Source organism: Cervus canadensis, chromosome 1 (genome assembly GCF_019320065.1).
Source record: "Cervus canadensis isolate Bull #8, Minnesota chromosome 1, ASM1932006v1, whole genome shotgun sequence".
Classification (NCBI taxonomy): domain Eukaryota; kingdom Metazoa; phylum Chordata; class Mammalia; order Artiodactyla; family Cervidae; genus Cervus; species Cervus canadensis.
This window is the reverse complement of record NC_057386.1, coordinates 2,157,002-2,184,279: the sequence shown is the minus strand read 5'-3', so window position 1 is coordinate 2,184,279 and position 27,278 is coordinate 2,157,002. Positions and strand designations below refer to the sequence as shown.

Below are 27,278 nucleotides of genomic sequence, written 5' to 3'. Positions count from 1 at the left end.
GAAAAGAACAGAGGAGAAAATCTTTAGGACACCAGCATAGGGAAAGGGTTCTTAGACCCGTGACCAAAAACATAACTCATAAGGGGAAAAACTGATGATAGACTGGCCGTCATCAATAGAGAGAGATGGAAAGAAGCATTATGACTGGGAGACAGTGTTCTGGAGACACACACCTGAGAAACTTTTTGCATCGAGGATACAGGAAGCACCCTCAAAACTCAAGATTAAAAATAAATCTGATTGGATAACAGACAAACAAGTGCATAGACATTTCACTGAAGAAGACACATGGATGGGAAATAAACACCAAAAGTATTCAGTATCAATAGCCATTAGAGAAATGAAAATTAACACTGCAATGATACATCACATCTACCAGAATGGTTAAAATGAAAACAGTTCTGAGGAGAAAGTGGGCCATTCATATTTTTTGGTAAGAATGTAATTTGGTACAAGCACTCTGGAAAATAACTTGGCAATTCTCTCAAAACTAAAAATGGACTTACCATACGACCCATAATTGCACTGTTGGACATACATCCCAGACAAATGAAGACTTATTTTTATGCACGAACTTACACGGGAATGTTCACAGCACATTTATTTATAACAGCCCCAAACCAGAAACTATTTGTATCTCCTTCAAAGGCTTTCAGAGGCTGAAGGCTTTAACACACTGGTGTATCCGCCCCACGGAATGGCATTCAGCAATAACAAAGAATAATCTGTGGGTACATGCAGCAACTCGAATAAACCTCAAGGGAATGATGCTGAAAGAAAAAGGCCGGTCTCAGAAAGGATACGCATGATTCCATCTGCACAATAATCAGTAAGTAACAGGATGGAGATGCAGAAGAGAGGACAGGAAATTCCTACGTACAGACGAGTCCCGTCCCAAGAGCACGTTCGTCAGCCCCACAGAGTCAGCCGGGCACCCTGCAGGGCTCAGTCGCCCAGTCGTGTCCGACTTTGCAACCCCATGGTCTATGGCCCACCAAGCCCCTCTGTCCATGGGATTGTCCAGGCATGAATACTGGATCCAGTTGCCATTTCTCCTCCAGGGGATCTTCACAACCCTGGGACTGAATCTGCATCTCCTGCGTCTCCTGCTTTGGCAGATGGATTCTTTACCCCTGTGTCACCTGGGAAGCAGGTCTGGAATGCTTTTCACTTGTTGCAACTAAGACCCAACTTAGCCAAATCAATAAATGTTTTTTTTTTTTTATTTAAGTTTCCATTGGAATGGCTATTATGCTACCTCTGCTATAATTTTTTTCTTGGAATTTCCTTTCCTCCCCTGTAGATGCTTTGATATGGTCCTGCCCCGAGCTGGGCTTCCCGTGTGTCTCAGCTGGTAAAGAATCTGCCTGCAATGTGGGATACCTGGGTTTGCCATCTGGGTTGGGAAGATACTCTGGAGAAGGGAATAGCTACCCACTCCATTATTCTGGCCTGGAAGATTCCATGGACTGTATAATCCAAGGGGTCGCAAAGAGCCGGACACAACTGAGTGTCTTTCACTTGACCTTGCCCCCAGCTAGGCAATACCCTCCCCCCAACGCACAGAGGCAAAGACACAAGGGCGGCTCCGGGAGTAGGAGTCCCGCTTCACCAGGGCTTGGGATGTCTCAGGGCCTTGGACCTATGGCTTAGTTCATAAGGTGTGGTCCTGTATCTTCCGTTTGCCTTCTGCTCATACGGAATAAGATCTAAGTCAGGATGCTACGTCCTCACCAAGTACCACCTTTCTACCCCAACCCAAAGATTACAGTGGTAGCTCCCTCAGGGAGTTATTTAGATAAAATGGAAAAGGAAGAAGTCACCATCCAGTGACCTTTCTGAATTTATTTAAAACCCCATCTGCCAGGGCTTCCCTGGTGGCCCAGTGCTAAAGAACCTGCCTGGCAATCATCCCTGGGTAGGGCAGATCCCCTGGAGGAGGAAATGGCTACCCGCTCCAGTATCCTTGCCTGGGAAATCCCACGGACAGAGGAGCCTGGCGGGCTGCAGTCCTTGGGGTCACAAAGAGTCAGACACGACTTAGCGACTGAACAAGAAGCCATCTGCCAAACACGGCTGTCAAATTTTTAGCCAACTAAGCTCAAAGGTACCCATTCCATGTAGACTGACCACTAAGATTGTTTCAGGTCTCAGAACTGTAAAAGTCCTTGGCCTCCCCGCATCCAAGGGCTCTCCTTTCTAACAACGGCCTGCCCAGTCAAAGCATTACTCACCAGTCTGAAAAAACTCCATTCCCTGGAAACCTGTAAAGCGCAAGCATTTGGATTAAGACGGCGATCTTGCCAACTTACGTGGAACTGGTCTGAGGTTGTTCAAACGCTTCTTTGGGAATTTTAAGGCCAGGGTTTCGCTTCTTGCCTACAGGGAAAGATGGAAGGATAATGTTAAGGTCTAAAAAATCACAGCGTGAGAGCAGGCACAGAGACGGCAGTGAAGAAATGATGGGACTGGGAGCCCGAGTCTCATCCCTGCATTCAGAGCCCCGCTTCCCACCAGGAAGGCTGTGAGTGATGAGGCATAGTTGCCAGGCGGGGCAGAACTTCCGAGTACAGACAGAGGTCGTGGGTGAGGGCTTCCCGGAGTCTATGAGAGGTCCCCGAAGGATGCCAACTCCCTTGACCCAGGGAGACCCGCCTGTCCCTCTTTGCTGGGAGTTCGGCAGCCCAGCCTCCTTTATCCCCTCTTGTACACGACACTGGTAGGTGGTGTTGGCCACAGGTTTCCCTTTATAATGTCCATCAGGCCTTCCCTGGTGGCTCAGTGGTAAGGAACCCGCCTGCCAGTGCAGGAGATGCAGGTTCAATCCCTGGGTCGGGAAGATCCCCTGGAGGAGGAAACAGCAACCCACTCCAGTATTCATGCCTGGAGAACCCCATGGACGGAGGAGTCTGGCGGGCTACAGTCCAGGGGGTCGCAAGAGTCAGACACGACTGAGTGACTAACAAGCAATGACGACAGATCTCAGTCAAGTGCAGTCCCGCCTCTCCCAGCACACCGCACCGTCTAAACGGGTCTGTGATGAGCTGACGGAGTAAAGGCGGCAGGGAGAACCAAAACCCCCCTCCCCACTGCTCCGCCCTGCCCATTCTCAGCCACCTGCCATCCGTTACAACGCCTGGAGAAGGGGAGAGCATTATTTATTTACTTTTGCGCTGTTCCAAAGAGGATTAAGATAACAGAAGGGCTCATGCAAGGAGGCTGTCCCTTCTCTGCGAGCCAGATGGAAACATAATCGATGTATTCATTGTCCCTAGGCTGAAATCACAAGAGAGCTTGGCTCCAACATTTTTGTTGATGAGTTTACAAGAACAGACTGAGAAATGCCAGCTCGAGATGTGATCAAGCCAGTCGTCCCAAAGGAAATCCACCCTGAAGCTTCACTGGAAGGACTGATGCTGAAGCTAAAGCTCCAACACATTGGCCACCTGATGCAAACAACTGGCTCCCTGGAAAAGACCCCGACGCTGGGAAAGATTGAGGACAGGAGAAAGTGGGTGACAGAGGACAAGATGGTTGGATGGCATCATTGACCCGATGCACATGAGTGTGAACAAACTCTGGGAGACAGTGAAGGACAAGGAAGCCTGGCATTTTGCAGACCATGGAGTCAAAAAGAGTCGGACACGACTGAGTGAACAACAAGTGATCAGACCGACTCGTCTTGTAAGGACCCAGGGTTTTCCCCACCTCGGAGTGCCTGTCTCTTCATGCCTGGAGGAAAGCCCAAAGCAGAGCTGACGGAACACGCACAGGTTTGCTTTCTCTCCCTTCCTCTCTGTTTGTAGGGACACTACAGGGCCAACAAAAGCCATGACTAAGGCCCTGCAGAGAGGCGCTGAGGCTGCGCAGAAAGTGAGAATCAAACCTGATTTCCTCCTTGCAGGAAAACCATCCGCAGACTTCAAGGACTGCTCACTATTAGACAGCCTCTGCAATGGCCTGGTCAGAATGAGAATCCAGGTCCCCAGACACCAATGTGACAGCTTTTCCTCCATTCCCCAGTGGAAGAAGTGTAGCAGGGACCAGAGAGAATGAAGAGGGGAGGTATGGGATTCTGGGTCTGTAAAGACCAGCTTACACCTGGCTTCTCCACTTGCAAAGAGACTCCAGGGTCACTTTTCATCCGACCCTTATTATGTGTGTATGACCCATATTATGTGTGTGTGTGTGACCCATATTATTATGTGTGTGTGACCCATATTAACTATAATATGGTGTGTTAATAGTAACATCAATACCTACCTTACCAGACTGATGCCAGAACCATGGGATAACACGAGAAGGAGCAATGAAATGATAATAATTATAATCTCTTCAAGAAACAATCTGCACAGTCTCGTTAAAGAAAAGGGAGTCATTGTAGGAACAGAACTGGCTGTATTAGGGAACCCAAAGCCGGTGCTCTGTGACAACCTAGAGGGGTGGAATGGGGAGGGAGGCGGGAGGGGGGCTCAAGAAGGAGGGGACATATGTATACCTGTGGCTGATTCATGATGACGTATGGCAGAGACCAACACTATATTGTAAAGCAATTATCCTCTAATTAAAAGTAAAGATTTTAGAAAAGAACTGATTGTGTTATCTCATAGCCCCATATAACGAGAACTTTCTTTCTGTGCCTTCAAAATCCAAAACCCAGATTAATTCTGCCAAAGTGTATAAAGCCAGCAAGCAACAAGCTTGACGGCAGCCAACACAGAGAAAGCCTTTCTTATTGGAACACAGCTGCTTTATGACGCCGTGTCCCTTTCTGCTGTCGAGCAGGGAATCAGCTGTATGTTTACACATATCCTCTCTTTTCTGGATTTTCTCCCCAGTTAGGTCACTGCGGAGCAGCAGGTAGAGGTCCCTGTGCTATAGCGTAGGTTCTCACCAGTTATCTGTTGTATACACAGAATCAGCAGCCTATATGTCCGTCCCCATCTCCCAATTCACCCCACCCCCTCCCACAAATGTCTGTGTCTCCATCTCTTCTTTGCAAACAAGACCATCTCTACCATTTTTTTCTAGATTCCACATATACACGTTAATATACAAGATTTGCCAGAGAAAGCCACTCAGAGCCACCTTCATTGCAACAGGTCGTCTCAATTCTCTCCTCATTTAGATTTCCCTACGCGTTTTTTAAGAATTCTAACCTCACCATTTGCTTTCCTATTCCTGGAGCTCCTATGGCCACTGAGTACACGTCACCGAGTTAGTTCCTGGCAATACACAGCGCTGCAGTGTGTGCCAGGAGGATGCTAAATGCTGGATCTGATTGTGAGAATCCAAACAGATAAATGGCCTGATTCCAGCAATTCCCATCCATGGGCCGCAGTTAAATACAGGGCGAAGGCTATTTTACTCGAGATACTCTAGGGAGGAGTGAACAAATGTGACTTGTCTGGATCACCACATACAGATTCCAATACAGGTGACCAATCCCAACTGATACAGCCCTATAGTTCTCCCAGATAAAACAAAACAAAATGAAACTAAAGTATATCTTGCCTGTGAAAAAGCCTCTCCAGATGTCTTTTGAGCAAGCAACAGTTCTCTCCTCTTCATTCCTAACTCAGTTCCTACACCTCTCCTCTTCGTTTCTAACACAGCTCTTACTAGACAGACGTCAAGAAAGGTAACTATTTATGGAGAAAAACACCTTTGGAAAACTTTAACATACCAATGAATTATTACATCACAGCAATGAATGATTAGTGAGTTCCTTAACAGCAATTGACTCAAACTAAAACCCACCAAATCACCATATGAAGAAACAGCAAAAGAAAGAGGAAAAAACAAACAAACAAAGAAACCATTTCTGGTGCAGAGACCAAAGAAAGAGATGGCCAAAACAACAATGAAGTCTTCTAGCCATAGGGAAAGAAGACCACCCCCCACCCCCACCCCAGGTTCTCCTCTGACAAAAACAAGAAAATGCATTCCAGGAGACACAAAACCTGGTTGAATTACACCATCAGAAAACACCCTGCCTTCATGTTTTAAAAGCAGACCAAAGAAAAGAAAGATCACAAAGGCACACACCAACACTCCTTAATTCACTTACCTGCCCATCGCTGGAAGAGCAATCCAGTAAGACACGACTCTGATGCGGTTTTCAAGGCTGCAAAAAGCAGGAGCCGCAGAAAACCCCAGAGCAGGCATTTTCACTCAGCTCCCCAGACCACAGGCGCGAGAGAAGCAGAGCTGCAGAGGCTCCACCCTCCTCCAGCTCCCATCGCCCTAGACCTCTGCAAGCTCATTGCTTCCGAGAAGCCCCGACTTCAGCAAGCGAGGGGGACATGCGTCCGTTTGGACGACCAAGGTGTGACGTTAATCATCAGCCAGGCTGGGAGGGAAAGACCAACAAAGTGACCCTGGAGAGCCCAGCACTCGGCCGCCTTTCTATAAAGGCCTCTTTCATTGCTTAAAAGAAAGGGACACAATACTCCGTCCGTTTCCAGCTGTGTTTACTTCAAAGCAATCTGTTCCCCTTCGCAAGGCTGCCAACCAACCTGACTCTAGCATTTAACATTGTGCTTTTTAAAAAATTAACCAGAGGGAGCAAAATGAATAATGAAGCGAAGTGACCGACTGTGACAAATGGCCTTTTTACTTCATATTCAAAAGCAGAAATGAAAGCTAGGTCAGAAAAGAGGCTCCAGGTTATGTCACATGCTGGTAACCAGCCTTCTCAGAAGACCAGAATTCTGTATGTTTCTGCAGATCTCAACCAGCTGTGTCCTCTGAACTGGTTCAGTCTGCAGAGGGTAAAAAAAATCGCCTTGGCCTGATGGAGCAAACATATGTGGCCCCATCTTACATCAGCCAGTGGCCCGCCCACGCCCCTCTTCTCAGAAAATATTGTAGTCCCACTACACACATATATTTGCAAAATTCATCTTAAACCAAAGCTGGGTCCTAATGATCGCAGCCCAAGGCAAAATGGCATTGGGAAAGAATTAAAAAAAAAAAAAAGGGAATAAAAAAATCTTGCCAATACTGAGAAAACATTTACCAAGCCACAGAAATGTTCACCAGCTCTGACCATACTGCATGCAGGGGTACACAGACTCGGTGAAGCTGGGCAGAAAGGGTTCCTCTCATCAGCCTTATGACGTAAAACAAGATCCTGCCGCAGGGCCAACCCCAACAGCGAGAGGATGGCGTGGGGTCAACAGGAGGGCAACCGTGAGGCCAGCTTGGCCTGAGTGCGGGGCCTTGGTGGCGCCTGATGGCGGGGGTTTACCATCACTGACCCAGCCAAATTTATTTTAAAAATCTGTTTCCCAACGTGAATGGGATTTCCAGCCAAGGAACTGGCAACCCGAAGGCCTTGGCTGCCCTCACCTTCATACTTGTGTATGAGGCTTGAGCTCCAAGGGTGGCTGGCGCTGAAACCGGCGGAGAAGTGTCACTGCATGTCATTAAATCGCAATGATCGGGCGCAAAGCCACTCACGGAGCCGGGCAGAGCGAAGGGGGCGCGGGGAGAAAGCCAGCTCCAGGACGGCGATACAAAGGGGACACAGAAAGTCCCCCGACAGCATCACTGCGTCCCACCCGCCCCCGAGGCTCCGCCAGGATGCCAAGCGTCTCCGGAATTATGCAAGATGGAGACAAGCAGGGCTGCACAGCCCGCGGGGAACACGCGGCCGTTTTTCTCTCAAGCAGGCAGATGCGGGTCCTGAAACCCTGTCTTTACCCGCCCTTGTGCTCACGGCGCCCCAGCCCTCCCACGGACGGAACACAACCTGCTCAAATCAACGCGCTCATCACACGCCCGCCCGCCCGCCCGATCTGCCCAGACCCTGCGGCGCCTTAGGAAGCTCCGCCCACACCCGCCGGCTCCCACGTGCTGGCGGCTCGGACACAACTGAATGCAACTTTGTGAACGTCTACCATTTTCATTTAACATGTCCACTCTGTCCACGACCGTCTTCGTTTATTATGCTCTCACACCTTCGCTGATAATCCCGAATCATTTACTTCCGCACTGATGGATTCGTCTCTGAATCTATGCATTATTAATGTTCTTATCCACCCCCCCCATAAATGTTTCATTAAGACAGCAGTTTTGGGCAGTGCTTCACAGCATCTGTATTTGTGAACACAATATTTGCTGTTCTTTTCTCAACTGTTTTGAACTTTAGTCCTGAGGCCTGCAATGTTTTTCTTTGAAAAAGTGAAAGTGAAGTCGCTCAGTCCTATCTGACTCTTTGCGACCTGGTAGACGGTAGCCCACCAGGCTCCTCCCTCCATGGGATTCTCCAGGCAAGAATACTGGAGTGGGTTGAAGTACACTCTAAAAATAGTCACTATGATGTACATCTGAAGCTAATATAATATTGTGTATCAACCATAATTTTTTTCATACAGCAAATTCCCGTTGGCTATCTATTTTATATATGGCAATGTAAGTTTCCATGTTATTCTTTCCACACATCTCACCCTCTCTTCCCCTCTCCCCATGTCCATAAGTCTATTCCCTATGTCTGTTTCTCCACTGCTACCCTGTAAATAAATTCTTCTTAAAAAATATTTTTTAAGCTTTTTATTTTATATGAAAGTATAGCTGATTAACAATGTTGTGAGTCTCAGGTGAAGATCAAAGGGACTCAGTCTATAGATAGAAGTGTAAATAGCACAGAATGGAGTAGAAATAATACAGCCTTGAGCATAAGTAAGACTTTGTTTTAAATCTGAGCTGGGCCACTTAACACTGGGACCTTGAGGATGTTTCTTTCTTTTTTTTTTTTTTTCCCTAAATATTTGTTACTTTTATTTACTAAATTGGCTGCATGGGGTCTTAGTTGGGGGTACATGGGATTTTTGATCTTTGTTGCACCAAGTGAACTCTTAGCGGGCGGCATGTGGGGTCTAGTTCCCGGACCAGGGATCGAACCCGGGCCCCCTGCATTAGGAGCTTGGAGTCTTTGCCACTGGACCACCAAGGAAGTCTCCCTGAGGATGCTTCTGAAACTCAGTTTCCATACCTACAAACTGGAGATGCCGACTCTAACGACCAAGAGATTCAGCTGGTACAACTGATGTGAAGAAGCCCAGCACATAACAGGTGCTCACTAAATAGAAGTTTCTTGTCTCCCTTATATTTTAAAAGAAGAATGAGCCAGAATGTCCCCTCTATGGGCAGTTTGTCTGGTCCTTCTCTCACTGATTGACTGAATCTACCTGCTCACCCATCTCTTCCACTTGAACGTGAACTCTTCAAAGCTGGACTCCATTCCTTACCCATGAACAGAGTAAGCAATAGACCCAAGAAATGAGGCAGAGACCACAGCTTCTTGGCTCATAAATAAGCTGCTTAAGCTCTGCAGAAGCAAAACTATGGGTTCTGGTCATCTGCTGGATAAGAGGTGGAGAAGATCAGGACCTAAGGTGTAGTTGTAATACTAGGAGCAACCTGGCTTTTCCCCATCTAGATAAAATTAAGTAAAAGAGGAAAGTCAGGCCAGTTGGGGTGGGAGGCGGAAGAAGGCAGAGGAACTCCAATTCAGATGTGCCAAGGAAGAAACTAAAAGATGCCTGCCCCTTGGGAGGGTGGATATGACCAACCTAGACAGCATATTAAAAAGCAGAGACATCACTTTGCCAACAAAGGTCCATATAACCAAAGCTATGTGTTTTTCCAGTAGTCATATACAGATGTGAGAGTTGGACCATAAAGAAGGCTGAGCTCTGAAGAACATCATGATGCTTTTGAATTGTGGTGTTGGAGAAGACTTTTGAGATAAACTTCAATAGCAAGGAGATCAAACCAGTCCATCCTAAAGGAAACTCTCAATATTCATTGGAAGGACTGATGCTGAAGCTGAACCTCCAACACGTTGACCACCTATTGCAAAGAGATGACTAGTTGGAAAAGACCCTGATGCTGGGAAAGATTGAAGGCAGGAGGAGAAGCAGGTGACAGAGGGTGAGATGGTTGGATGGCATCACCGACTCAATGGTCATGAGTTTCAGCAACTCTGAGAGATAGTGGAGGACAGAGGAGCCTGGCAGGCTGCAGTCCACGGGGTCACAGAGAGTCGGACACGACTGAGCGACTGAAGAGCAGCGACAACAGAGGACACTCTGAAGGCCACGCGGCAGGCTTCAAACAGGCGCCCGGAGCTTCAGAGCGGCTGGGGGCGCGCGCTGGGAGCGGAAGTGAAGACCTGGGCGTGGCAAAGAGAGGAGAAGCAAAGCTGAATGAGACCAGCGAGGAAACAAGAAGGGAAAAAGAATGGAAGGCAGCCAAGGCGAGAACAATCCGAGAGAATGAGGACTGAATGAAGAACCAGCCAAGGACACCAAGAATCTCTGGACGTGTCCCAGGAGGAGAACCAGCGTGGACGGAGCAACACCGTCCGCTCATTCAGAAAAGGTCCTACGTTCGAAGCGTGAAGGACTCAGAAGAGTTTCCTTACAGCTTCAGTCTCGTGACTGAGCCTTTTTTTTTTGCAGACCTGGGGGAGCTGAAGTATGCACTTTGTCAGTTAACCATTTGGTGCTGACTCTGTGCTCTTGAAAGAACCTAACAGGACTTGGCTGCCAAGCACCACCCCTCTTGTGGTCTGGGGCCCCGGGAAGGCAGGGGTGGGGGCAGGGGTTAGGCGGGGAACCCCCACCTCTGTGCCCATCTCCTTCCTCACTCACACACTGCTTCATTCATGAGTCTCATCAAAAGGAAGTGCAGTTATAGGGTGTGAAAAATACCACTTTACAATAAAAACAAGGCAGCCGTTTCCAAAGAAACGCAGCGATGTGTCTCATCCTTTCAAAATGCATACTTCATTCCGGTTAGGTTTAAACATCTCACTTGTATTTTAGAGATAAATACTGAAATGTCTCCAAGTGAAATAATAGGACTCTTAAGACAAACTTCCTAGGTGGTGCTAAGATTTCACCTGCCAAAGCAGGAGACGTGGGTCCCCTGGAGAAGGGAATGGCAACCCACTCGGTATTTTTGCCTGGAGAATTCCATGGACAGAGGAGCCTGGCAGGCAACAGTCCATGGGGTCACAAAGAGTCAGACACAACTTAGCGACTGAGCACGCAAGATAAGCTTCAAAATAGTATGTGAGTGGGGTGGGGTTTCCTATAGATCAAATAGCTGGTAATTGTCAAAGCTAAGTGATGAATATATGGTGGTTCATTATATGTCTATCTTTGACTATGATTGAAACTTTCCAAAATAGAAAGATTTTCTTGAATAGCTACTGAATCACAGAAAATTCTCTTTTAATAGTTGAAAAAGAGGAACAGAAAGAAGAGGCAAAGAGTGGATTCTTTATCCCAGAGCCTCTGGAGGGAGCCTGACACCTCTTTTCCGTGGGGTCACAAAAGAGTCAGACACGACTAAATAACAAGAACAGACTTGCTTGACTCAGGGTTGCGACAAACCTTCAATTCGTAAAACTTGCAGTATCTGCAAAGCACAGTAAAGCGAAGCCCAATAAACAAGGTTTGCCTGTACTAGAAACGGATGCTGAATGTCACTAATACCTTTTCAGTATTTACTGACATAATCCAGTGTCCTTCCTGCTATACCCAAGCCGCCATGCTGTCTAATAAATGCATTTCTTATTTTTCCCTTTCTGCTTTCTTTCTTTCACCACCTCATTTTCACTCTATTTCCTTCTCAACTGCTTCTGCCGCGGGCCTTCCTGAGGAACCTGTGTGTCTGCATCGCGTGCGGCAGGAGCAACTTGGAGCCTGCTAATCCCGGGCTTCAAGTAACATCGACAAGGTCTTAACTTGACCATGTGAGGGAGCAAAACAAAGTTAAGGAATTCAAAGCCAACAGGAAGAAACAGGTAGTCGTAGATGGTCCTTGGGGGAGTGGGGGGCGTGCCCTTCTCTGGAACAAAGGAGATGATGCTGACTTCCTTTCGTTTCTTTCTAACTTGATGCCAAGGAAGAAATACACCCTTTCTCCAGGCCTGTGGCACATTCTGAAATTCTTCACGTCCTGTGCCAGCAAGAAACAAGAGGGTAAAGAAGCCTGGGCCAAAACAATCTCGGAAAATACAGCAAGATTCCGCAGCTTGACACTCCAGCCCTCCAGCCTGAACAAACTCAGGAAGGTCCTCTGGCCCACGGCTGCTTCCGCAATATCTCTCACCTTCCTCTCCAGGGAGGCTGGACGTCTCTGAGTTACGTTTTACAAACCACAGCCTGGCAGGACACCTTCTGTTCTGCGGCATACTTAGCTGGCTTAGTGCATCTCCCACTGGTGATATTTTTCTGATTAGAGGTTCAGGATGGTTGATTAAAAAATAAAGAATATGACATAGCTTCAAGAAAACCACAAGATTTAAATGTGAGGTTTTCTGAAAAGAGAAAGCAAACAACTAGTTTTTATGCACATCTACTCATGTTTCATTGCTATTTCAGATCCTCCTGGAAGCCTTGAGGGAAAATTCCACAGTTCTACAGATGGACTCAGGCCCTTATCTCATCGGTATTAACAAATATTGCTTCGGGCGGGGCCAAAACTCAAGGTGTCAAAGAAGAGGAGCTCTCTAGTCTTGGTAACATGTCTAGAAATTGTTCTAGGCAGTCACCTTGAAACACGTATATCAGGTTTTCTCTAAGACTAATAACAAAAAAGAAAAAGACAGTACAGCTGACCCCTAAATAAAGGATTTCCCAGGTGGCGCTAGCAGTAAGAACCCAATGCAGGAGACATAGACGTGGGTTCGATCCCTGGGTCAGGAAGATTCCCCTGGAGAAGGAAATGGCAACCCACTCCAGTATTCTTGCCTGGAGAATCCTGTGGACAGAGGAGCCTGGAAGGCCACAGTCCATGGGGTCACAAAGAGTCGGACATGACTTAGCGTGCCCGCACATGGACCCCTAAATAACACTGGTTTGAACTCCACAGATCCATCTATAAGCGGATTTTTTTCCCAATAAGTATGGTGTCTGTATTTTCATTTTATATTTCTTTAATTGTGGGGGAAAGCTTGTGCTCAGAGTTCACAATACATGGAATCAAAAGAACTAGGGTTTGAGTTTCGATTTTGTCCAAACTGTTTGCACTTCCTGCCCCGGGTTAGTCATTTATCAATTCCTTCATTTACCAGTCCCTTTGTTTTTGAGGCAGAGACAGCAGTCTGCAGATTTCTGACTATGTGGAGGGGGCAGGTGGGGATGGGGGTCGGTATCCAATCCCTGTGTTGTTCAAGGGCCAACTGTACACAAACCCCCTGGTGGGCTTCCCTGGTGGTCCCGTGGTTAGGAACCAGCCTGCCAAGGCAAGGGATGTGGGTTGAACCACTAGTCCGGGAAGATTCCCCCATGCTGCGGAGCCACTAAGCCGCTGTACCATCTCTCCTGAGCCCATGGGCCTAGAGCCCGTGCTCTGCAACAAGGGAAGTCACTGCAGTGGGAGGCCCGCGCACTGCAGCTGGAGAGGAGCCCCCGAAGGCCACACCAAGAGAAAGTCCTCAAGCGGCAACAAAGACCCAGCACAGGGCGATTGATTAATTTTTAAAAATTCCCTGTTGCGCCCACAGAATGATCCACCTGCCTATCAGTCTGCGTGGGCTCAGCCGTGTCTGACTCCTTGCGACCCCATGGACTGTGGCCTGCAAGGCTCCTCTGTCCATGGGATTTCCCAGGCAAGAATACTGGGGTGGATTGCCATTTCCTTCTCCAGGGGATCTTCCCGACCCAGGGATCGAACCCACATCTTTGTCTCCTGCATTGGGTTCTTACTGCTAGCGCCACCTGGGAAACCCTTTATTTAGGGGTCAGCTGTACTGTTTTTTTCTTTTTTGTTACTAGTCTTAGAGAAGAACTGATTTACGTGTTTCAAGGTGACTGCCTGGAACAATTTACTGAGCCATCAGGGAAGTTATGTGCTCAGAAATGGGAGAGAAAGATATAAATTTAAATTTTGCCCCATGATGTCTTGTACACAGCTAACTATACAATTTTTCCAAATTGGTTTTAATGGCTGACCAAAAATTCGAGGAGATGATTTATAAGGATATACCCGGAAATACTAATTTTATAAGATTTTCTTGAAGTCGCAAGTCTGTATTGGATTGATTTCAATTGCATATAATAGCAGGAGAAGAAGGGGGAGACAGAGGATGAAATGGTTGCTTAGCATCAACTGACTGAACAGACATGAGTTTGAGGAAGCTCTGGAAGATGGTGAGGGACAGGGAAACCTGGTGTGCTGCAGTCCATGAGGTTGCAAAGAGTCGGACACGACTCAGTGATTGAACGACAGGAGGCTATGTTAGTGACTACTTCAGAGTTGTGACTGTGGCTCCTGTTTGCATAACGCTGTGTCTTAGGGATACTTTGTGTGTGTGTGTGTGCACGCACATGCACACGCGCGTGTGTGGTGATGGCTCCTCCCGATATCACAGAAGGGGGCTCCCACTCCACCAGCGAATTCCTTGATCCCCGCATCCTGACAGTAATCTCAACCTCATGCTTCTTACTTCCTGTCAGAGGATTCACCAGTCTCAGGCTAAACTAAACTCACAGTCACTGAGCCTCTTAAATCAGCTGGAAACCTTAATATTCAAAATAAAATAAATGTTGAGTCCTAAGATGCCCATGTTCACTCTTGCCATTTCTGCTTGACCACGTCCAATTTACCTTGATTCCCACTCAGAATTGTTCTAGGAATGATATGTTCTAGACCTAATTTTAGCACAGGGCTCTTAAGTTTAAAACCTCAGGTTCTTTATTAAAATACACATTAATAAAATTATGAAAAGACACCATGTTTCCAAAAAAAAAAAAAGTTACTATGGGGGTAAAAAAAGAACACAGTATATTATGAAACTAACCAGGATCTAAGGAAACTTTGGGGGTTTTTTGGTACATTTGTTACTACTTTCTAAAAAATGATGGGAAATTTGGGCAACAGTCCAACCAAGAAAAGAAGTCAGTGGGGGACAGAGACCAGAGGAACAACCAGCAATGGTGGGGTGCGATCCCCGTGGATGTGATGGGATCAACAGCACAGAGGAGAGAGGTTAGACTCAGAGAAAGGCGTGGAGGGTCCCTCTCCAAGACGAGAAGAAAGGATGTAAAGAGTGACAACAGAAAGAAATTCACTGTGAGGGGAAGTATTGACATATAACAGGGTGTTCTGCCAAGATTTCCCATGGGGTCCAGGAAATATGAGGCCAAGAAACATTAGAAGCAGCCACGGTCAGTCAGCAGAGAAGTTTCTGTAGTTTCAAATGAAATTTTACCAAGGAGGCTTGCAGAACATGAGCTCCTGAGGAAGTAGCTAATACTCTATGAGAAACATAAAAGAAAATTCCAACAAGCAGCTCAATTACGTAGCATTGCAAAGTAGGTAGGTGCGGCCTAAACTCTTTTTCTTTCTTAGAAACTCTTCCATTCCAAAGCTGCTCATCACAACACTTGGCAACAAAAGAGTCAAAAGTGGTTCCCAGCTCAAAAACTGTCCCTGGGTCCCCAAGGTCGCATGTGAGTACATGATATGTTTTACTCTTCAGTGAATTTTGGAAAGTTTGTTACTCAAGAGCTGACATTCTTCACCTCCAGAGCTGCAAACCTCAAGGTCTCCAGTAGATCCGGACATTACCTTTACTCTTTGATTTTTATTACAGCAGTTTTAGTGATATATAGTTCACATACCATAGTTCCTTATTTAAAATGCATAATTCATATGCTTTTTGCATATCAGAACTGTACAACCGTCACCACAATCAACTCTACAAGATGTTCATCACCGACAAAAGAAACATCACGCCTCTTAGCAGTCACTCTTCATTTTCCTCCGTCTGGTCGTCTGGTTGTTGTTTAGTTGCTCAGTCATGTCCGACTCTTCGCGACCCCATGGACTGTAGCCTTCCAGGCTCCTCTGTCCATGGGATTCTCCAGGCAAGAATATTGGAGTCGATTGATATTTCCTTCTCCCAGGGATCTTCCTGACCCGGGGATCAAACCCACATCTTGCATTGGCAGGCGGCTTCTTTACTACTGAGCCATGAGGGGTAACCACTAAGCTACATCCTATCTGTAGATTAGCCTATTCTTGACGCTTCATGTAAATGAAATGTTCTCAGTGAAGTATCGTTTTAAAGGCTCATCCACACTGTAGCATATTCTTCCTTTCTGTTACCTAATCATATTTTATCATACAGACATGCCACGTTTTAGTTATTCATCCATCAGTTGACATTTAGATTTTCCCACTTTTTAGCTGTTATGAATACTGCTGCCTATGGACATTCATGAACATGGCTGTGTGCAGATGTAAATTTTCAACTTTCTTGAGTATATGTACACCCAGCAGTGAAATTACTCTAACCTTTAATCTTTTATTTGAAAGTGCCTAATTTTCAAACTTTGAAACTGCCAAGCAGCTAAACCATTTTACATTTTCATTAGCAATGAACGAATGTTCCAATTTTCCTGCATTCCTTGCCAACACTGATTTTCTATGTTTTTGATAATAGTTATCTTAGTGGGGAGAAGGCAATGGCACCCCACTCCAGTACTCTTGACTGGAAAATCCCATGGACGGAGGAGCCGGGTAGGCTGCAGTCCATGGGGTCGAGAAGAGTCGGACACGACTGAGTGCCTTCACTTTCACTTTTCACTTTCATGCATTGGAGAAGGAAATGACAACCCACTCCAGTGTTCTTGCCTGGAGAATCCCAGGAACAGGGGAGCCTGGTGGGCTGCCATCTATGGGGTCGCACAGAGTCGGACACGACTGAAGCGACTTAGCAGCAGCAGCATCTTAGTGGATATGAAGCGGTATCTCAACGTGGTTTGCATTTCTCTGACAATAACGTAGAGCATAATTCATGTTTTTATTGACCATTTATATATCCTCTTGGAGAAATGTCTGTTCAAATTCTTTATTGTTTTTTTAATTGGGTTATTTGTCTTTTTATTATTAAGCTGTAAAAGTTCTTTCGAGAACAAGTCTCTAGTCAGATATATAGTTTTATAAATATTTTCTCTCATTCCATGGGTTATCTTTTTACTTTCTTGATGGTGTCTTTTGCCATAGAAAAGCTTTTAATTTTGATGAAGCTCCTTTTCATAGTTGCTTGTGGGTTTGTTGTCATATCTAAGATAACACTGCCTAATTCAAGGTCATGAAGATTTATAGCTATGTGTTATTCTAACGGCTTTACAGTTTTAGTTTTTACATTTAGGCCTTTGATTCACTTGGAAGCAATTTTTGTACGTGGTGTAAGGTAGGGCTTAAATTCACTCTTTTGCATGTGGAAAGGAGATAAAACCAGTTCATCCTAAAGGAAATCAACTCTGAATATTCATTGAAAGGACTGATGCTGAAGCTGATGCTCTAATACTCTGGCTACCTGATGCGAAGAGCTGACTCACTGGAAAAGACCCTGATGCTGGGAAAGATTGAAGGCAGGAGGAGAAGGGGATGACAGAGGATGAGATGGTCAAATGGCATCACTGATTCAATGGACATGAGTCAAACGAGCAAACTCTGGGAGATGGTGAAGGACAGGGAAGCCTGGTGTGCAGCAGTTCATGGGGTCCCAAAGAGTCGGACAGGACTTAACTATTGAACAACTACAATCCAATTTTCTGAGAGCTATTTGCTGAAAAAACTACTCTTTTCTTATTGAATTGTATTGGGACCCTTGTTGAAAATAAACTGACTGTAATGAGAATTTATTTCTGGGCTCTCAGTTTGATTCCATGGATCTATGTTTATCCTTATACCAATATTACACTGTCTTGATTACTGTAGTTTTGCAGTAAGTTTTGAAATCAGGAAGTGTGATTCCTCAAAGTCTGTTCCTCTTATTCAAGGTTGTATAGCTATTGTGAGTCTCTTGCATTGTCATATAAATTTGAGGATCAGTTTGTCAATTTCTGTAAAGAAGCGGGCAGGAATTCTGATGGGATTGCATTGAACCTGCAGATTAATTTGGGGGTATTGTCTTCTTGACAATACTCTGTATGTTCATCTTTCCATTAATACTTTTTTAGGTCTTCTTTAATTTCTCTTGACAATGTAACTTTCAGAGTTTGACTTGTACTTACTTTATTAACTTTATTCCCAATTATTATATCATTTTAATGTTATTATAAATGGAATTGTTTTTCTTAGTTTCATTTTCAAATTGTTCACTGCTAGTGCATAATAATACAATTGATTTTTGTGTACTGAATTCGTATCTTGCAACTTTGCTGATCTTGCTTATCAGTTCTAATAGTTTTTTAGTGGATTCCTTGGGATTTTCTATATGATAGTGATATTTTTACTTCTTCCTTTCCAGTGTGGATGGGTTTTATTTCATGTTCTTGCCTAAATGCCCTGGCAATACATGGTTGAATAGAAGCAGCAAAATTGAATGTCCTTGACCTGTTCCTGATCTCTGATTTTGCCTTGACTCCTATCAACCCCTCAAATAGACAACTATCACTAGATAAATGAAGTAGAGCCTAGTATGGTATTGTAATTTCTCCTTGTAATTGAAAATTCCCTAAGATGATGGTAAAAGAGTAAATTGGTATAAGCCCTATTGTGGGTAGTTCAACAAAAATCTATCTTACAAATGCATGTCCCCTTTGTCCTAGCTATTCCATCACTAGACCCATATCCTGCAGAGGTAGCTCCCTTTTATGAAAAATGATGGATGTACAAGTTTACTCAACACTACACTATCTGTCACATCAAAGGCACAACACCAAGGCTGGACTCAGTAAAGTGTAGGGTGTTTGAACAATGAAATTCTGTGTAGTTGAAAAGAGAATGTGGAATTTTTAATACATTAATATAGAAATATCTTAATACATTAAACAAAAAACTCTAGATGCGAAAGACTATATGCTACTTTGTATCTTAAAATGGCAAGAAATGTATAAACAGGTTTGCTCATCCATGTGTAACGTCTTTGGAAAAATACATTGGAAAATAGTAATAGTAAAAACAGGATACCAGAGGACAAAGTAGGAAAGACAATTAACTGTAAACCTTTGTATGCTTTTCAATTTGACCCATGTAAACATGTGACCTATTCAGAAAACTAGTTTTAAAAATGAAGGATAAAATCAAATGCCATAAAAGCCAGCAAACTGTTCACAGCAAGTTAAAGGACAGTCTTTAAAGGACCAGAAAGAAGTGGTGCAAGGTGGTATCCGGAGTTCGGATGGTGTCAGAACATCGGCTCTTTTTCTGAGTCTGCCGCTAACTGAAAACTTAGAGACAGAAGTTGCTTGACTTTTCTGGACTCGATTCCTTTGCTGAAAAGTCCTGTGGTCAGGCTAGCTTACAGACTACACAGCTGATAGACTGAACATCTTCTGAGGCCAATGGCAGGCGCTGTCCTTTACGTGCATTTGAATCTCATAGCCACTCCACAAAAGCAAGCTGCCTCATTAAAACTTGGAAAGAGAGTTACAGTGCGATCTAGCAATTCTACGTCTTTTTTCCTATTTATTTGGCTGCACCAAGTCTCAATTGCAGCACATGGGATCCACTTCCCTGACAGGGGACGGAACCTGGGCCCCTGCACTGGAAGCCTGGAGTCTTAGCCGCTGAACCTGAATGATTCTTTTAAATGACTTTTTTTTCTTAAATTTTACAAACAAGTAAGAAAACTGTCAACTTGGGAATATCGGGTTACTCTCGAAACCCTTCTGTGCTGGGGAAGAGAGCAAATACCACTAACTGTGCAGCCAAAGACACTCTATAGAAAGTAAAAGCATATTTCCTGGGCTTAGTTCCCCAAATGCGCTCAGCATCAGTCAAAAGCTGTCACAGACGGCTGTGAGAAACTGCTCACATCCGACAGTGACACTGGAGTTCTGTTATACTTAATACCGCTCTGAATACACAGGCCATTGATTGTTAAACAAGACTTTTTGTAGCGCTGCCATATATACACACCGTGTGTAAAACAGAGGGCTAATAATAATAGGGAGCTCAGGTCGGTGCTCTGGGATGACCTGGGGGTGGGATGGTGGGGGAGGGAGGCCCAAGATGGAGGGGACACGTGTACACATCGCGGATTCGCTTCATTGTAGTGCAGAAACTCACGCAAAACTGTAAAGCCATCGTACTCCAATTAAAAAAAAAATGTAAAGGACATTATTACAAAAATTGATGACATTTGAATATAGGATGTGAATAGGTAATAGTATCATATCAAAATTAAATTCCTAGATATGTATAAAAAATAAGACGAATGTAAGAATTTAATTAAATTATTTTATAAAAAGAGAAACACAGCTTTGGATATAACTACTGGAGTCGTCCCTTTCCTAGCAGAAGGCAACCTGGGGCGGACATCCTTGCAGAAGCTGTGATCACCGACCACACACCACCCTCCCTTCTGTGCATTAACCTGACCGCCTGTTTGCAGTGAGCTGAATCCAGGTGCAAGCACAAGCTTGATCTGACCCAGGAGGAAACATGGAGACACGTACGTTTAACACACAGCTCAGCTCAAAACCCCTCCCAGCCTCTGTCCTCAGGGCTGAGGGCATTTCCCCAGCTCCGTGGTAGCCGGGCTGCGGGCCGCCTGACGCCTCAGGACTGAACTTTAGAACGGCCGGGGCAAACGCAAGGCTGCGCAGTGAGATCAAGAGGGCAGCGAGGTGTACTCTGCCCCAGCCTGGATTCTCCTGCTTGACCACCCGGAGTGGGGTGTGTGCACGGGACAGCTTGTACCCGGCTCCGGCTCTCTCTCCACGGCACCCCCTGCAGCCTGCTTCCCGGATGTGGCTTTTCTAACTCAGCACAGGTTCTGAGCAGCTTCCAAACGGAGGGAGCCAAAGCGCCTCCTCTCTGGCTGCCCCGAGCGCCCCCTGCTATCTCGGGGTTCCTGCGCTGAGTTCTGACACTGGACGGACCCGGGGGCTGAAGCACGTGGGGCCACCTGTGACCGGCCGACCGGGCTGCGCAGGCGCGATGAAGCCCCGCGGTACCCGGGCGCCCGGCTCTCAGATCCGCCGGCGGGGCTCTTAGGGGACGGTTGAAGCACCAGCTGTCTCCATCCGCGGTCGCTGCCCCTCTGTCCTGCCTCATCTCCTGGGCCCTCCTACCGACTGAGATCACGCTGATAAACAAGGCTCTCCAGCACAAGCCTCTATTTCAAGCTCTGAGCTCAGAGTCAGGATGTAGCAGAAATGTGGGCTGAAGCCCAGGAGCGCTGAGCAACAGCGGAGGTCGTGGGGCGATCGGCCTGCCCCCGGGGCCACGTGAGTCAGCAGATCTGGGCGCCTGAGGTGCTCTCGGAAGAATGCATGAATCACCTGTGGACGTCAGCCAGCCTCCTCTCTCCGTCCCCCGACCTGGCACCCAGGGCCCCAGGGCCGGGCAACTCAGGTGGCAGGCAGGGAGGCTATGCTTGTGCCCGGGATTCAGGCTCCCTCTGACCAACGACCCAACCATTGCCTCTGGGGGTTCCCCACCGAGCAACGGCAGAGAGGGAGTCGGTCCTCCAGCACCTGCAAGGGTCTCAGCCAGCTCCCCGGGAAGTCAATGATTAACAGAACGCTGGAACCCAGAGACGGAGGGGAGAGCGGCAGCTTCCTGGACTGCATGCTCGCTTAATCCAAGTACAGCTGGGCCTTCTCTGCCCTGAAGGCCTCTGGAAGCGCACCAGTGCGTCCACGGACGGGAGAGCGCCGAGCCCGCCGGTGGGGTGCCCCGCACCACACGGCGGCAGGCCAAGGCACAGATCTGTGTCCCAGCACGTTCGGCAACGAGTGTGTGACGAGGGATCCACTGGTTTCATCACAGGCCTCATTGTTCCAAAGCAGCCACGAGGCTGAACGGTGGGGTGGCCTGATCAAGGCTTCCCTGGTGGCTCAGTGGTAAAGAATTCGCCTGCCCATGCAGAAGATGGGAGAGATGTGGGTTAGATCTCCGGGTCGGAAAGATCCTCTGGAGAAAGAAATGGCAACCCACTCCAGCCTGGGAAATCCCATGGACAGAGGAGCCTGGGGGGGGGAGGGGGGGGGGCGACAGTCCATGGGGTCACAAAAGAGTCGGGAAAGGCTCAGGTGTGGCCTCAGCACGAGAAAGACCACCTGCTTCTCCATCCACGCCTCGATCCTGCTCCATCCCTGGAGCTTCTACACGCAGACCTGTTTCCTTTCAGTGTCGGGCGGTGGGGTCAATGTCAGCACGGTCATCGTGACTTAAGCGTCGTTTCTTCTTGGCCCGTCATCAGTCAGCCCATCCGAGGCAGGACACATGTGCACATATACAGACATGCAGGAGATGTGGGTTCAATCCCTGGGTCAGGAAGATCCCCAGAGGATGAAATGGCAACCTACTCCAGTATTCTTACCTGGGAAATCCCATGAATGGAGGAGCCTGGCAGGCTATAGTCCATGGGATTGCAAAGAGTCGGACACGACTAAGCGCATACACACAAATATAAACATGCGTCAGTTCACTTCAGTTCAGTCACTCAGTCATGTCCGACTCTTTGCGACCCCATGGACTGCAGCACGCCAGGCCTCCCTGTGCATCACCAACTCCCAGAGTTTACTCACACTTATGTCCATCGAGTTGGTGATGCCATCCAACCATCTCATCCTCTGCCATCCCCTTCTCCTCCTGCCTTCAATCTTTCCCAGCATCAGGGGCTTTTCCAATGAGTCAGTTCTTCACATCAGGTGGCCAAAGTATTGGAGTTTCAGCTTCAGCATCAGTCCTTCCAATAAATATTCAGGACTGATCTCCTCTAAGATGGACTGGTTGGATCTCCTTGCAGTCCAAGGGACTCTCAAGAGTCTTCTCCAACACCACAGTTCAAAAGCATCAATTCTTCGGTGCTCAGCTTTCTTTATAGTCCAACTCTCACATCCATACATGAGCACTGGAAAAACCATAGCCTTGACTAGATGGACATGCATACACCCCTACATTTGCTCCATCCTGTAATGCCTCTAAAAGAGTGTCAAGACAGCTTTCTGCACACTACCAAATGCTTCTCAGTTTAAGAGTGCTGAAATTTTGCCCAAAGCTCCCCAGCAGAATGACACTTCTGTCTCATTTGCCAACAAAGCATCACATAAGTGTGCCAGAACCAATCTCTGGCAAAAGAAACAGGACCATCGTGATTGGCTTAGAGCAACCATCCTCTCCATTGCCTCCACCCGGGGCTGGGGTCGGGGCCACCCCTCAAGCCCTCAAGTCACACAGAGGAGGTGACATACCTGAGCAGAACGGGGCTTCTTACAGGAAGAAGGAAGGGCGGTGACAAAGCGTGGCTATCAGAGCAGCAACTGATTGTATCTGCTGCATTAACCTGCAGTCCGCAGTGAAATGGGCTGAACCCTCGGAAATGAGGGAGAGTGTTCCTTGTGTATCACATGCATAATTTTCCAGGGAGAGGATCCACAGTGATCATCATCTCTCAGTGGGTTCATGGACCCGAGAAAATTTTACAACCGCTTTCATCTTAAAGGAGCACAATCATTCATCTTAAATTTACAGAGCACAAGAGGCTTCCAGAAACATACGCCCTAATTCAGAAGATGCAAGTGTTTTCCCGATCTCGTTTATCGGCTCCTAGGACAGGAACCAGAAAATTGCACGGCCTTTATCAAAATACACTCGTCTCACTGCGAGTCCTCCTTGAATTTGTCCCTAGAGACTGATATTTCCAGCTTCCAGGGTAATTGCTGTTTAGTCGCTAAGTCGTGTCCAATTCTTCGTGACCCCATATGCTGTAGCCCACCAGGCTCCTCCATCCATGGGATTTCTCAGGCAAGAATACTGGAGTGGGTTGCCATTTCCTCCTCCAGGGGATCTTCCCAACTCAGGGATTGAACCTGCATCTCCTGCTGCTTGGCAGGCAGATTCTTCACCACTGAGCCACCTGGGAAGCCCTGGGGCGTTAAATCCTGAGCAAATCAGCCGTGCGGCCTGTTCAACACTCATTCTTCTAAAGGGAAAGGGGATCGAGGGGGCGTCTACAAAGGGATGAAGGAAATAGGATTGCAAATTCTCATGAAGAAGACAATCTGTGGCTTAAAAGTCAAAGAACCAAAGTCAAGGCTTGATGTTGGGTAGAAGCAAACACAATATTGTAAAGCAATTATCCTTCAATTAAAAGTAAATTTTTAAAAAAAATTATGATATCCTCCCAACTCAGCATTAAAAAAAGTCAAGGCAGCTTGTCTGTTTCACTGTTTTCAGGGTTTTCTCCCATCGGCCCCAAATGTGCTGTTCAGAGTCCTAGACACGCGACCATCACTTGGGTCAGCTGTGGGGACAGAAAGAGATGGAGCCGTCTGGAGCTTTCATCTTCCAGCACTCCCTCAGCTGTTCCATTTCTCTATCTGAAAAGGCTTCACAAATACAAAGGCATCGGCAGCAGCCACTGCAGGGGAGGGGGGCGGGGCATTACGAAGCCTGTGCCCTTGGGTGTGGCTGTGACATTTTTGCCAGGCAGACAACTGCTGTGCAGACAGAGATGAAATCATAGAATCCAGATTCACCCTGTAGCCACCTAGGCCGCAGGGGGACCCTATAAAATGACCGTCCCGACAAAATTCAACACCCATTCATGATTAAAACTCTCCAGAAAGCAGGAATAGAAGGAACATACCTCAACATAAGAAAAGCTATATATGACAAACCCACAGCAAGTATCACCCTCAATGGTGAAAAATTGAAAGCATTTCCCCTGAAATCAGGAACAAGACAAGGATGCCCACTCTCACCACTACTATTCAACATAGTGTTGGAAGTTTTGGTCACAGCAATCAGAGCAGAAAAAGAAGTGAAAGGAATCCAGATAGGAAAAGAAGAAATGAAACTCTCGCTGTTTGCAGATGACATGATCCTCTACATAGAAAACCCTAAAGACTCTTCCAGAAAATTACTAGAGCTAATCAATGAATATAGTAAAGTTGCAGGATATAAAATTAACACACAAAAATCCCTTGCATTCCTATATACTAACAATGAAAAAACAGAAAGAGAAATTAAGGAAACAATACCATTCACCATTGCAACAAAAAGAATAAGATATTTAGGAGTATATCTACCTAAAGAAACAAAAGACCTATACATAGAAAACTATAAAACACTGATGAAAGAAATCAAAGAGGACACAAACAGATGGAGAAACATACCATGCTCATAGATTGGAAGAATCAATATTGTCAAAATGGCTATTCTACCCAAAGCAATCTATAGATTCAGTGCAATCCCTATCAAGCTACCAATGGTATTTTTCACAGAACTAGAACAAATAATTTCACAATTTGTATGGAAATACAAAAAACCTCGAATAGCCAAAGTAATCTTGAGAAAGAAGAATGGAACTGGAGGAATCAACCTGCCTGACTTCAGACTCTACTAAAAGCCACAGTCATCAAGACAGTATGGTACTGGCACAAAGACAGAAATATAGATCAATGGAACAGAATAGAAAGCCCAGAGATAAATCCACGAACTTATGGACACCTTATCTTTGACAAAGGAGGCAAGGATAACAAAAGGAAAAAAGACAACCTCTTTAACAAGTGGTGCTGGGAAAACTGGTCAACCACTTGTAAAAGAATGAAACTAGAACACTTTCTAACACCATACACAAAAATAAACTCAAAATGGATTAAAGATCTAAATGTAAGACCAGAAACTATAAAACTCCTAGAGGAGAACATAGGCAAAACACTCTCTGACATAAATCACAGCAAGATCCTCTATGACCCACTCCCAGAATATTGGAAATAAAAGCAAAAATAAACAAATGGGACCTAATGAAACTTAAAAGCTTTTGCACTACAAAGGAAACTATAAGTAAGGTGAAAAGACAGCCGTCAGATTGGGAGAAAATAATAGCAAATGAAGAAACAGACAAAGGATTAATCTCAAAAATATACAAGCAACTCCTGAAGCTCAATTCCAGAAAAATAAATGACCCAATCAAAAAATGGGCCAAAGAACTAAACAGACATTTCTCCAAAGAAGACATACAGATGGCTAACAAACACATGAAAAGATGCTCAACATCACTCATTATCAGAGAAATGCAAATCAAAACCACAATGAGGTACCATTACACGCCAGTCAGGATGGCTGCTATCCAAAAGTCTACAAGCAATAAATGCTGGAGAGGGTGTGGAGAAAAGGGAACCCTCTTACACTGTTGGTGGGAATGCAAACTAGTACAGCCGCTATGGAGAACAGTGTGGAGATTTCTTAAAAAACTGGAAATAGAACTGCCATATGACCCAGCAATCCCACTTCTGGGCATACACACTGAGGAAACCAGATCTGAAAGAGACACGTGCACCCCAATGTTCATCGCAGCACTGTTTATAATAGCCAGGACATGGAAGCAACCTAGATGCCCATCAGCAGATGAATGGATAAGGAAGCTGTGGTACATATACACCATGGAATATTACTCAGCCGTTAAAAAGAATTCATTTGAACCAGTTCTAATGAGATGGATGAAACTTGAGCCCATTATACAGAGTGAAGTAAGCCAGAAAGATAAAGAACATTACAGCATACTAACACATATATATGGAATTTAGAAAGATGGTAACGACAACCCTTTATGCAAAACAGAAAAAGAGACACAGAAGTACAGAACAGACTTTTGAACTCTGTGGGAGAAGGTGAGGGTGGGATGTTGCGAAAGGACAGCATGTATATTATCTATGGTGAAACAGGTCACCAGCCCAGGTGGGATGCATGAGACAAGTGCTCAGGCCTGGTGCACTGGGAAGACCCAGAGGAATCGAGTGGAGAGAGAGGTGGGAGGGGGGATCGGGATGGGGAATACATGTAAATCTATTGCTGATTCATGTCAATGTATGACAAAACCCACTGAAAAAAATTAATTAATTAATTAATTAATTTAAAAAAAAATGACCGTCCCGAACGGGACACTTTGGAGACAAAGAGGATACTGTTGTGGATGAAACCAAGACAAGAGGCGTGAGGACAGGCAGTCCCCGCCAGTCAGAGGCACGGCCTCCTGCTCATCCCTGCTTGATACCACTACCCTCCTCTGATTTGCTCTGTGTCCTTCGTCCAGCACTTGGCATGTAGCTTACATTGCATTAAACATAAACATCGCCATTTCCTTCTCCAGGGGATCTTCCCGCCCCAGGGATCGAACCTGGGTCTCCAGCATTGCAGGCAGATTCCTCACCTTCCGAGCCACCAGCGAAGCCCCATTAAACGTCACAGAGAATGCAAACCAGCAACTAAAATCACAGAGCGTGCCATAACACATTGTAACCTGGAACGCCTGCTCACAAAGAGCCGTCTGCCTTCACAGCAACACG

At 46.0% G+C, this 27,278-nt stretch overlaps 1 protein-coding gene across 3 annotated transcripts in view; it reads right to left on the bottom strand.

Moving 5' to 3' along the window:
• Window positions 1-27,278, bottom strand: part of MAP2K6 (mitogen-activated protein kinase kinase 6) — a 104,482-nt gene that overhangs the window by 31,611 nt on the left and 45,593 nt on the right. The window contains exons 1-3 of one of the 3 annotated variants that reach the window (XM_043449349.1): window positions 6,595-6,599; window positions 6,405-6,408; window positions 2,313-2,379 (exon numbers count right to left, since the gene is read on the bottom strand). Coding sequence is in view for 1 of the 3 variants with exons in the window: in XM_043449195.1 (XP_043305130.1) it covers window positions 2,313-2,379 (67 nt within the window). In the remaining 2 variants the exon portion in view is untranslated. Of the gene's footprint in view, window positions 1-2,312; window positions 2,380-6,070; window positions 6,244-6,404; window positions 6,409-6,594; window positions 6,600-27,278 lie in introns of those variants that run through there. The other 2 variants (XM_043449266.1, XM_043449195.1) reach the window with 2 other exon arrangements.